At 44.1% G+C, this 13242-nt stretch overlaps 1 protein-coding gene across 1 annotated transcript in view; it reads left to right on the forward strand.

Annotated features, from left to right (window-relative positions):
* KLHL42 (kelch like family member 42) overlaps positions 1 to 13242 on the forward strand; it is a 41858-nt gene that overhangs the window by 15412 nt on the left and 13204 nt on the right. The window contains exon 3 of the mRNA XM_077468990.1: positions 5588 to 5781. Within this exon, the coding sequence (XP_077325116.1) occupies positions 5588 to 5781 (194 nt within the window). The remainder of the gene's footprint in view (positions 1 to 5587; positions 5782 to 13242) is intronic.

Consider the following 13242-nt stretch of genomic DNA (forward strand, 5'->3'; position numbering starts at 1 on the left):
ATATATATATATATATATATATATATATATATATATATATATATATATATTGTGACAGAGCGAGGCTCTGTCCCTATGAAATTGGAGGAAAAAGGGATCTCCAACCCTGTGTCCAGGTCTTGATGATAACGAGCAGGGTGTGTGCCCAGCTGCACACAGGCCATATAATGAAGGGCTGTTGGGAACGGAGTGTGGAGGATGGTGGAGTGGAGCAGCTTGCTGCTGTGCATGTCCAAAGAGCCCAAAGCTGTGTGCGTTGAAGGGTTGAAGCTGTGTGCGTCCAAAGAGCCCAAAGCTGTGTGCGTTGAAGGGTTGAAGCTGTGTGCGTCCAAGGAGCCGTGTGCTGTGTGTTGAAGGGTTTGAAGCTGTGTGCGTCCAAGCAGTTTGTTGGACGGAGCAAGTACCTATAGCAGCACTACTACTGAAGAGTAGCCAGGTGGGCTAGCATTTTCGTTTGGATTTTTTGTGTGTTTAATTTAAGCTTGGACCCCTGCGTGGGATTCCTGGATGGACTATTATTTTGTTTTTCCTTTTAATAAACGTGGGCTACCAGGCCCTTAACTATAAACGCCTGCCTGATGTGGACTGAAAAATGCCTCTAACCACTTGAGCTAAACACCCCAATATCACAATATATAGAGCAGAAAGTAAAAAAATTGTTTTTGTTTTCAAATTTGTCCCTCCTTTTTTTTGTTATATTGGGGTTCCCCAGGTGTCTTTCTTTCTGGCCACGGACGTAGCGGGATTTTTGGGGGAAGAGTGGGACACACTGATGTCCAAGTCCCTAAAGGAATTTGATACCAATGAATGGATTGGTATCAAAAAAAACTTTTTGTTTTCTCCAATCTCACCCAATTAGTGGAGAAAAAAGCCTCCCTCTTTTGGCATATCAAGTCCTTTAAGCCCTTGTACACACGGTCGGAGATTCTGACAACCAAATCCAGAAGGTCCAGAAGTGATGTTGCATACACATGGTCGGACTAAGTTGTCGGAAAATCCGATTGTACATAACGTGATGACGCTATTTCGTTACGATGGGACTATGTTCAGGCTAGTAGCCAATAGCTTTGGTCTAGGAATTTGATCTGAGTATGCGTGGCACTTTGTCCGTCGGAGTAGGCTACACATGATCGGAGTATGTCCGATCGGAGCATTTTGTCAGAAAATGTTACCGGTAAGTTGGAAAAGTTGGTCCGTCGGATATTCCGACGGAAACAGTCCGATGGAGACCACGCACAGTCGGAATATCCGACAAAACGGTCCGATAGGAAACATTCCGTCGGAATCTCCGACCGTGTATACAAGGGCTAAGAACTACAATACGGATGGCATAAATCCTTTTTAGACTACAGGTTCAGATCGTGCCCTCATTTGGAAACATCGAACCAGACTTTAAAATGGCATGGGAAATTTTTTAAAAGTAATGTTCCACTGATCTAATGGTATTATTGGTACAGGAATATCGTAAAATAATTTCTGAACTTGATATCAAGATCTATTATTCTTAATAATCAACTGATTAAATTAAAATCACACATCCTACATGGAGATCTAGAAAGGAAGCTCAATAGTAATTTAGAGAAATTTTAACAAAGACGTGCTTATTAAAAAAGATACATTTCAAGAGGAAAGTGCATATAAATGGCAGGATGGCCAAAAACCAACCAGAATAAGAAATGGTTATCTTAGAGCACCAAATTAACTACTTAAGGACCAGGCCTCTTTTTCAGACTCGGTGTTTACATGTTTAAAACATTTTTTTTGCTAGAAAATTACTTTGAACCCCCAAACATTATATATTGTTTTTTATCTAACACCCTAGAGAATAAAATAGTGGTCATTGCAATACTTTTTTTCACACTGTATTTGCGCAGCGGTCTTACAAGCACACTTTTTGGGAAAAATTTACTTTTTTGAATAAAAAAAATAAGACAAAATTAGCCTAAATTTTTTTTTTATATATTGTGAAAAATAATGTTACGCTAATGGATACTCAACATGTCACGCTTCAAAATTGTGCCCACTCGTGGAATGGCGTCAAACTTTACCCTCAAAAATCTCCATAAGCGACATTTAAAAAATTCTACAGGTTGCATGTTTTGCGTTACAGAGGAGGTCTAGGGGTAGAATTATTGCTCTCGCTCTACCGATCACGGCGATATCTCACATGTGTAGTTTGACTACCATTTTCATATGCGGGCGCTACTCACGTATGCGTTCGCTTCTGCGCACAAGCTCGTCGGGACGGGGTGTTTTAAAAAAAAATTGTTTTTTCTTATTTATTTTAATTTATTTTTACACTGTTTAAAAAAAAAAAAAGGATCACTTTTATTCATATTACAAGGAATGTAAACATCCCTTGTAATAGAAAAAAGCATGACAGGTCCTCTTAAAATATGAGATCTGGCGTCAAAAAGTCCTCAGATCTCATATTTGGACTTAAATGCAATAATAAAAAAAAAAAAAACGCCATCCAAAACCTACTGTTCCGGAGAAGCCATAACGAACGCCAACACAGTGGAATTCATCTTAAGACATAACCATTTCACCTTTTCCGGCTCACACTACCTCCCAGGTACAGAGGGGGGCTATGGGAACATGTTGTGCCCCATCTTATGCCAATGTGTACCTGGGGGAGTGTGAGCGGGATTTGTTTTTTGATAGTGCAGCATCTATGTACACAGACCATGGTACCGATACTAAGATGATATTTGAATCTCATGGGGGGGGGGTCCCATTACACTTCTGAACCAATTTCTTGATTACATTAATCAGAATAACACCTTCAATCTCAAATTTACTATGACTTGTAGTCCGTCCACCATTACATTCTTGGATGTAACTATACATAAACACTCCTCCAACGGCCATTTGCCTAGCAAACTATTTAGAAAATCTATGTCAGGAAACACCATACTTGAGGCCTCTAGCTTCCATCTGGAACCTTAATAGCCTCTATCCCCTATGGACAGACAATATATTCGGGCTAGACGCCACTGCTCGAGCGATGCCCTATTTGACAAAGAGGCTCAAACACTAAAGCCCCATACACGCTATCAGATTTTCTGCTGAGTTTTTCCAGATTTACCAAAACCATATAATATGAGGCCAAACCTTAGGAGTTTCAATTTGTATGCAATCAGGAAGGCCCTTGCACTACATGGTTTTGGTAAATCTGACGGAAAAACTCAGCAGAAAATCTGATAGTGTGTATGGGGCTTTAGAGCTAGACGCTACGCGAAAGAGGGTATTCTAATAAGATCCTTAAAAAAGCATATAAAAAAGAAAAAACATGAGTTACTTTTTTCTCAAAAAAAGGTGCAGGAAACTAATACTACTACAATCATAAAGAAATATTGTAGGCGTCATAAGCAAATTAGTGGTATTTTTAGGAAATACTGGCATCTTTTAATTATGGACTCTACATACTTTTGTTTCTGACCATCCATTGATTACTTATAAAGGGTCTCATCTTTATGGGATAAACTTGTGCATAATGAGTACCAAGCAGAGAGAGATAAAAAAAATACTAAGATAATGGGTACTTTCCCCTGTGGGAACTGTGGCTATTGCCAATTTATGGACACCCAAAAATGTATCGCCTTACCAAATGGGGAGAGATTTAACCCTAAACATTATGTTAACTGCCGCACCCCTGGAATAGTTTGTCTATTATCATGTGAGTGTTGTTGTTACTATGTTGGCAAGATTATTTTGGAATTGTGGCACGGGATTTATCGACATATAAAGAACATTAATAAAAAAAAGATTCAGAATTACCACTTGGTAGATGTAGCTTTCTGGTTCACAGGGAAACTATTCCAAAAATTAAATTTTTGGCATTAGATCATATCTACGCGAATCCCAGAGGGGGGGATTTTAATAAATTGCTGTGTACTAAGATGGATTTACCATCTTAAAGCCATCCTGCCACCAGGCCTCAATGAGGCGTTTAATTTCAAACCTTTATTTATCGTGCTTCCAATCAGGTGTATGTGAACTAGATCTATTGCTTATTCTGCACAATATATTCATACATTCTAACTCAAATTGTTATTGTATTAAATTTTCTATGTTTCTCATTCAATATTTTTTCATTTATTGCTTTTTTTTGGTGTTATACGCTGTTTGTACTGATCAGATTGGCAATTCTATGGGATATATAGTTTTCTGTCCTATGTTCATTGCCAATCTAGCAGTGTGCGTAAAAATAAATTTAGTGTGTACAAATGTGATATCTATTACCACCACTAGGGGTCAACCTGTTGCATATGCTGTGCAATGTCTATGTGTAATGGATGATTCTATGTCCCTAGACTTTTTTTTTTTTTTTCCCCCCAGAGGACTGGTAGGATTGGGCCCTCTCTGCACTGCCCGGCACGCGTGGGTCCATCTCATGCCCCACTATTTTGGGGCATGGATGGACTTCCTTTTTGGCCTTAGGAAATCATGGAGTCCACTGCCATTTCCCTTCCTGCTTGTGTTCCACCCTGGAGCTCTGTAGGGTGGCCGCACGTGCGTTGGTGGCATGATGATGTTGCTCCGCCCGACCCCTCTCTTTTTGGGGGGATGTGGTTTCACTGTACACCCTGACGCAGAGGGATCCATCTTGCCTTATCAGCTGTCCCCTATTATTCAATTGGGAATTGAATCATCAAGCCCTCCAGCTGGGTATATCTGCTCCTGTGTGGTCCTGAAGCAGAGCATGATCCCCTCCCTTCGGAGATTGGGCTGTAGGGCAGTATTCCAACATAATGACCCCCAAACACACCTCCAAGATGACCACTGCCTTGTTAAAGAAGCTGAGGGTAAAGGTGATGGACTGGCCAGGCATGTCTCCAGACCTAAACCCTATTGAGCATCTGTGCGGCATCCTCAAAGGTGGATGAACGCAAGGTCTTTAACATCCACCAGCTCCGTGATGTCGTCATGGAGGAGTGGAAGAGGAATACAGTGATAACCTGTGAAGCTCTGGTGAACTCCATGCCCAAGAGAGTTAGGGCAATGCTGGAAAATAGTGGTGGACATGCAAAATATTGACACTTTGGGCCCAATTTGGAAATAGGCATAGGCAGACTCAGTGTGAGAAGAGTGGGCGGAGCTAGTCTTCTAGGTTGATTAACACACTGGTGCTTTCTAAGGAAAGGAAGCAGCGCCCCCTAATGGCATCATGCCGCCACGCTGTAATCTACGAATACTGCAGCTGCTGACTTTTAAAATAAGGACACTTACCTGTCCAAGGTGCCCATGATGTCGGCATCTGAGGCTGAACCGTCCCTCGGTCCTCGGATGCTGCCGTCATCTTTGGTGAGGGAATCAGGAAATTAAGCCTTGCGGCTTCACTTCCCGGTTCCCTACTGCGCATGCGTGCGTCGCAATGCGCACTCCGAATGGTCACTGCTGTCTCTGGGACTGGTGTGTGTTCCAACAGACAGCATGGTGGGACGGGAAGAGGCATAGACTCCCGCTGTCTGTTGCGGCCACAAGTATGAATGGAGCCTTCTGTGAATATATAACTGGATAAATGGTGCAAGTTCTGATTTCACATTTCACTATAAGACTATTTTCCACCCATTTTTCACTTCAGGTATAATTTCCGGCTCCTCGCAGTTGGTGGGTCCCTCTACGCTGTCGGAGGCCAGTCCTTACAAACCATGGAGTCCTTCAATCCAGCTCAGAACACATGGAACTTAGTAGCTCCCCTTCCAGACCCCCTGGTGGAGTTCTCAGCCTGTGAAAGCCTGGGGAAGATCTATGTAGTTGGTGGTTACACTCCACGAGGTTGGTTGTTTTTTATTTTTTATTTTTTTTTTATTATTAAAGTAGACCTTTTAAGCATGAATAAATTCCTGACATGTCACATTATACAGGAACAGTAGATTTTTTTTTTTTTTCAGAAAAGCGCAATCTTCCATCCTGAAAAAAACTATTTTCTTTTTGGTATAATTCTGCTTTTAAGGGGGCGTGGCAGGGTGTGTGTCCTTTTCCTACATACTTTTGCTACCGGTAATAAGTGTCCCTTGCTCCCATCTTAAAAAGTTTGGAGGTATGCAGTGTACCTGCTGCCACTTTCTGCACCCCGGTTCCTCAGGTTTTGGTGCATGGTTGAGTTGCTTAACCTCATTTCCACGTTGGAAAATTGATCTTTGGCCCCAATTCTTCCATGAAGACCACTTCCAGCCAGGCTTCTATGGACAGTAGATGAGTATACCAGTTCTGTGCTGATTGCACTGCTGGACATCTTCTGATGTTGAAGGGAAGTAAACTCATCTGCTGTATTGCGTTTCTTCGGCTGACCACTGCATCTATGGTCCTCAATGTTGCCCATTTATTTGTGCTTCTTCAAAAGAGCTTGAACAGCACATACTGAAAACCCTGTCCGCTCTGAAATCCTTGCCTGAGAGAGACCTTGCCCTAAAGGTGCCAATAATGGCCAAAATGAATTCATATTAATAAAAATGTATGATATTAATTAAAAAGTCGAATATAATACAATTATATATAAAAATATAAATCTTTTTAAAGAACTGTCATTTTCAGTTTCGGCTAAGTGCATCCTGCATTTTTGGTTTCGGCACCAACATTTCCATTCGGTGCACCCCATATTTTTGAAAGCAGTTTTACTTTACAGCATTTCTTCACACCTGCCTGAAACTTTTGCACAGTACTGTATTTAAAGGGGAAATCGGGCCAAAGCTCCTTTGGCCCTACCTCTCCTTTTGGGTCACAGTCATGCACGCATGTGAACCTTATTCAGCTGACAGTGGGATAAAGTCTACTGTTGGCTGACATCACTCAGCCGGTCCAAACTCTGAAGAGATCCAGGCTTTAATTTTGTCTTTGTTCATTTTGAACGTGACTCCAGGTAGACGGAACTGGCGAAGGAATTCAATGTCGCTGACTCCCATCGGCGAGATTAACACCTTGCTAGCCCCGTCGCCTGGTATGGATTTTAAAGGGAACCCCTATGCCAAAAAAAACTGCGTGGGGGTCCCCCCAAAGTCCATACCAGACCCTTATCCGAGCACGCAGCCCGGCCGGTCAGGAAAGGGGGTGGGGACGAGCGAGCACCCCCCCTCCTGAGCCGTACCAGGACGCGCGCCCTCAACATGGGGAAGTGGGTGCTTTGGGGAAGGGGGGGGCCTTGCGGCTCCCCTACCTCAAAGCACCTTGTCCCCAGGGCTTATCAGAATCCGGAGCCCCTTTAATAATGGGCCCCCAGATTCCAGCCCCCCACCCTATGTGAATGAGTATGGGGTATGATTTACACCTACCCATTCACCTGGGGGGAAAAAGTAAATAAAAAACACACAACACAAGTTTTTAAAGTAGTTTATTAGTCAGCTCCGCGGTTCTTCTTCCGACTTTGGTGGTCTGCTCGCCAGGCTCCTCCGCTATCTTCTGCTCTTTTACTGCTCTTTTACTAGCGGAGAAGTCGCCGCCACCATCTGGGGGTCTTGTCCCGCTCTTCGGTTCTTCTGCCGGGCCTCCGCTATCTTCTTCCAGCTCTTTTGCTAGCGTTGGCCCAGTCTTGTGGCTGTCGCCACCTTCTTCTCTTCTTCCGATATTGACACGACACTCTCTCCGGCCGTATGTGACATCATCCGGTGACCCCACCCCTTAAGCCTATATAAGTCGCTGCGCAACGCGTCCCTGGCATTACAGCCGGGGAGAGAGTCGTGTCAACATCGCAAGAAGGAGAGTGGTGGCGACGATGAAGGAGAAAGCCGGGCTCCTCCACTAGCAAAAGAGCAGAAGATAGCAGAGGACCCCGGCGAGAAGGCCCCCGGAGCTGACTAATAAACTACTTTAAAAACCTGTGTTGTGTGTTTATTTACTTTTTCCCCCCCAGGTGAATGGGTAGGGGTAGATCGTACCCCATACTCATTCACATAGGGTGGGGGGCCGGAATCTGGGGCCCCCCTTATTAAAGGGGGCTCCCGGATTCCGATAAGTCCCCTCGCCCGCAGACCTTGACAACTAACAGCCAGGGTTGTCGGGAAGAGGCCCTTGTTCTCATCAACATGGGGACAAGGTGCTTTTGGGTGGGGGGACCGCTGGGCTTCCCCAAAGCACCCACCCCCCCATGTTGAGGGCACGCAGCCTGGTACGGCTTGGGGGGGCTGCTCGCTTGTCCCCACCCCCTTTCCTGAACGGACTGCACGCTCGGATAAGGGTCTGGTATGGACTTTGGGGGGGACCCCCACGCAGTTTTTTTGGCATAGGGGTTCCCTTTAAAATCCATACCAGGCGACGGGGCTAGCAAGGTGTCAATCTCGCCGATGGAGGCGGCGACATTGACTTCCTTCACTAGTCCCGTCTACCTGGAGTCACGTTCAAAATGAACAGACTTTACTCCGTGTGTGGGCAAGTCCGTTCATTTGAAAAGTCCAGTGGACCTCTGCCAAAAGTCCGGCGGATTGTCCGCCGGACCTAGTTTGCCGGAAAAGTCCGGTCGTGTGTGAGAAAGTCCGCTTGTTCGGAAAGTCTGGCGGACCTCCGCTGCAAAGTCCGGTGGATTGTCCGCCGGACTAATTCCGCCGGATAGCCTGATTGTGTGTACGCGTCATAACAGTCCCCACTCTCTGCTCACTGAAGACCAAGAACTGAGCGATCGGTAGTGGTTGATCGGTCAGTTCTCGGTGTTAGAAGTGAAGGGGAACAGATGCAGTATCGGATTGATGCTTCATCCACCTAGGTGAGTATATAGGTTTTGTTTTTTTTTCAAACCCAATACTTCTCTTTTAATGCTGGGTCTACTTTAAAGCCCAACACAATATTCTTTGCTCCCTTTTCCCCCTTGAAACTGAGTACCAGTCTATTTATGTTTTTTCATACCTTTTCAGATACCTTCTAGCCCAGTGATGGCAAACCTTGGCACCCCAGATGTTTTGGAGCTACATTTCCCATAATGCTCATGCAGTCTGCAGTGTAGTGGAGCATCATGGGAAATGTAGTTCCAAAACATCTGGGTTGTCAAGGTTCGCCATCACTGTTCTAGCCAGTCATGTGATGTACTAGGTCCTCTTTGGTCATTTCCCAGGTGTTAGCATTTCTGGATGACACAGAGAGATGTGGTGCTGTGATAACATCAGCACTACTGCCTACTTCAATACACTGTGAGTGCAGGGCACCAATCATGGTTTCAGTGCTTTGCAGCCTCCTGTAAAAAAAAATATAATAAATGCACACTTTTTTTTTTTCCCTTGCAAAATCATATGCATTTGGTGAACCTAGCCTTTATGATGCTTGGTATCATTTATCTTGGAAGACTGAGGGCATCTTGTGACGAAACAGAGGTACTGCAGGGGTCACCTTCAAATTAAAGTGGTTGTAAACCTTTATTTAAGCCTATTTCTGACATTTGGTGTTAAAAATCCAAATCCATAAAATCCATATTTTTTTGCTAGAAAACCCCCAAACATTTTATATATATATATATATATATATATATATATATATATATATATATATATATATATATATATATATATATATATATATATATATATATATATATATATATATATATATATATATATATATATATATATATATTTTTTTATTTTTTCAGAGAATCTAGAGAATAAAATGGCAATTGTTGCAATATTTTATGTCACACTGTATTTGTGCTGCGGTGTTTTAAACGCAACTTTTTTTGGCAAAAGGGACACTTTCATGAATTAAAAAAAAAACATTTTTTTTGTATAATGTGAAAGATGATGTTACGCCGAGTAAATAGATACCAGCATGTCATGCTTTATAATTGCGCCCACTCATGGAATGGCGACAAACTATGGTACCTAAAAATCTTCATAGGTGACAGTTTAATATTTTTTTTTTTTTACGGTTATGAAGTTAGAGTTACAGAGAAGGTCTAGTACTAGAATTATTGTCCTCGCTCTGACGATTGCTGTGATACCTCACATGTGTGATTTGAACACTGTGAATATCCCCTCCCGCTCCTCCGGGATAACAATCGAGGGGCTTTTAGCCGCATCGGTTGTTATCCCTGGAAAACCAAACGTCCGCTCTAAAAAAACGACACGGGATGATGCCTGCAGCTGTGGGCATCATCACGTTATAACCCCCAAAAGCCGAGGCCACATATCTACATACGCTTGGCGGGAAAGGGATATACTCAGCAAAGTGACTGCCCTCAGGTAATACACAGAGATGAAACAAATCTTACCACATCAGTTGTACCTGTTTATTTGCAGTCTTCTCTACAGCCATTCAAAATCCAGAATTTATAAAGCTTGCCTATGCTTTAAAAAAAAAAAGTGACCAAGAGGTGAAGTTACACACTGCAGAGCTCAGTGATGAGAGCTGATTGGAGGGAAGGGTCATAACCCCCCCCCCCCCCCCCATACACACAGCACACAGGAACAGAGCTGAGGCTGTCAATCAGAAGCTGTGTGCTGGAGCTCCCTCCTCCCTTCCATTTATTTTTTCTCTTAGGCTGCTTTCACACTATTTTTAGCGGCGCTTTACCGTCGTTTTAGCGGCGGTGTGTGGGCGCTAGCGGGGTGGTTTTAACCCCCGCTAGCGGCCGAAAAGGGGTTAAACCCGCCCGCAAAGCGTCGCTGCAGCGGCGCTTTGCCGGCGGTATTGCCGCGGTGTCCCATTGATTTCAATGGGTAGGAGCGGTGAATACACCGCTCCTTCACCGCTGCAAAGATGCGGCTGGCAGGACTTTTTTCACCGTCCTGCCAGCGCATCGCTCCAGTGTGAAAGCCCTCCGGCTTTCACACTGGAGTTAAAGGGGCCGTTTTTTTTCAGGCGTTACACAGGCGCTATTTTTAGCGCTGTAACGCCTGAATACCGCCCCAGTGTGAAAGCAGCCTTAGTGTCTTGTCAGAAGTGACTCATGCGGATAGCAGAGGAACAAAGCAGCTGACAGGCATGACACTTGGTGTTCTGGGTTGAGACAAATACACACAATAGAAGGCTACACTATGTTCATATTTCATGTCTTTACAACCACTTTAAAGCTGATTATTACAGCTAGAGCTTTTTTTTTTTTAAATCCAGCAAGACATTTCTGTGTTGCATACCTCTGACTTCTGAATTCTTTGTTATTACTGACCCTTGCGCTCTTGACTCCTAAACTCTGTGGTACTTGTAACTTATCTCAAAAATCTGCGTTACTAATTACTTATCCATGTACTGTATGATAAAACTGACCCCTGAACACTGGGTTATTTACTACGGAATCCTGCATTCCTTACTACTGACCTTTGCATTACTTACTACTGAGCTCTTACCCTTGCACTCTGCATTGCATACTCCTACACTTTGAACTCTGTTACTAATGATCTCTGCACTCTGCAGTACTTGCTACTGACCCCTTAACTCTAAATTACATACCATGACCCATGTTCTGTACGTTACTACCAGTGGCCTATAAGGCCTTAGTGGTTATGACTAAGGCTTTATAGGCTGAAACGTATCAACTGTTCTCATTTGCATTTGGTCACTGTGGTTTGTTAATAAATATACATTTTTTTAAGAGCAATCACCGGAGTGCGGATCGTCTTTTCCTCATTTCTCTACTCAGCTGGCGACTGTGAATCGAGCACCTGGGAGCTCTGCTTTCTATGTGATGTATGGGCACTGATGAGTTGGCACTAATGAAGTGGAACTGATGAGGTGGCATTGATGGGCACTGATATGTGGCACTGATAGGCGGAACTGATAGGCGGAACTGATAGGCGGAACTGATAGGCGGAACTGATAGGCGGAACTGATAGGCGGCACAAATTGGCACTGATAGGTGGCACGGATGAGCACTGATAGGTGGCACAAATTGGCACTGATAGCTGGCACGGATGAGCACTGATAGGCGGCACGGATGAGCACTGATAGGCGGCACGGATGGGCACTGATAGGTGGCACAGATGGGCACTGATAGGCGGTATTGTATTATATTGTACTGATGGATGCCAATCAGTGCCAAACAATAATGCATGCCAATCAGTGATGCACATTGTGGGCACTGATTAGCATCCATTGTGGGCACTGACTGGCATCCATGGTGGGTCCATGGTGGTCCAGTGTGGGCATCCTCGGGGGGGCTGTGCTGACAATCGATCAGCACAGACCCCCCCCCCCCCCCCGGTCAGAGGAGCAGCCGATCGGCTCTCCTCTACTCGCGAGTAAGGAAAAGCCATTCATTGGCTCTTCCTATTTACACTGTGATCAGCTGTGATTGGATACGGCTGATCACGTGGTAAAGAGTCTCTGTCGGAGACTCTTTACCGAGATCGTAGTTGCAACAGCGATCGCCGCGATGCACACCCCCGGGGGCACACAGCGGCTTAATATCCTGATCACGTTGTATGACGTCCGGTCAGGATATTAAAACCACTTTGCCACCGTCATTTTGCTATATGGGGGGAGGGGGGGGGGGGGTTGCGGCAAGTGGTTAAATTATAGGTGAAATTTGCAATCTGAGCTTTTTTTGCCATCTAGGACAGCGTTTAAAAAAATAAATTAGCCTGGATTTAACCTGTGGCCAGACTATAGACAATCAAGTATTTACATATTCTAAACAATTAACAAATCCACTTTAAAACATGCCCTCACAGACCTCTGTAGCTGATGTGGGGATCAGCTAAACTTGCCTGGGTTCAGTCTGAGGCAGGTTTGGTGACCTTTACCTAAATTCAGGTGCTGAATCCAAACCTCATTAAAGTCAATGTCAATCAAATATTAAAAAAACAGTAATAAGCTAAGGGATTGTCAAACAAATGGCATGGGTTCTGGATACTGCCCAGGGGAACATGTACTAAAGGAAATATTTTTTTTAAACATTCCCTTTGCTGGGGGGCAGCCATTTAATAATGCTTAAAGAGGAACATCAAAGCTAGAAAATGGCTTTCAATAACATGCATTGGGGATACCCTTAACCTGTCTGTGGATTAGTGCATCTGTATGATGTATACAACCTACTGCAGAAAAACTGACATTTACAAAGGAATAAAAATGTTATTTAACCACTTCCTGCCCGTCGTATATTAAAATGACGGCGGGTGGGATGCAATCTCATTCTGGGAAGATGTCATGTGATGGCACCCCAGAACGGCAGCTCTCGCGCACCCGTGGGAGCGTGCAGTGTTCCCAGGATAGGGCGCAACCCGATCTCAGTAAAGAGCCGATGACATGGCATTTTACCCATGTGATCGGCTGTGTCTAATCACAGCCAGTCACATGTAAACAAGGAAGAGCCATTTATCTGGA

The sequence above is a fragment of the Lithobates pipiens genome, unplaced genomic scaffold, assembly GCF_037356315.1.
Source record: "Lithobates pipiens isolate NorthernLeopardFrog02 unplaced genomic scaffold, aLitPip1_a1.2 Scaffold_8, whole genome shotgun sequence".
Taxonomy (NCBI): Eukaryota; Metazoa; Chordata; class Amphibia; order Anura; family Ranidae; genus Lithobates; species Lithobates pipiens.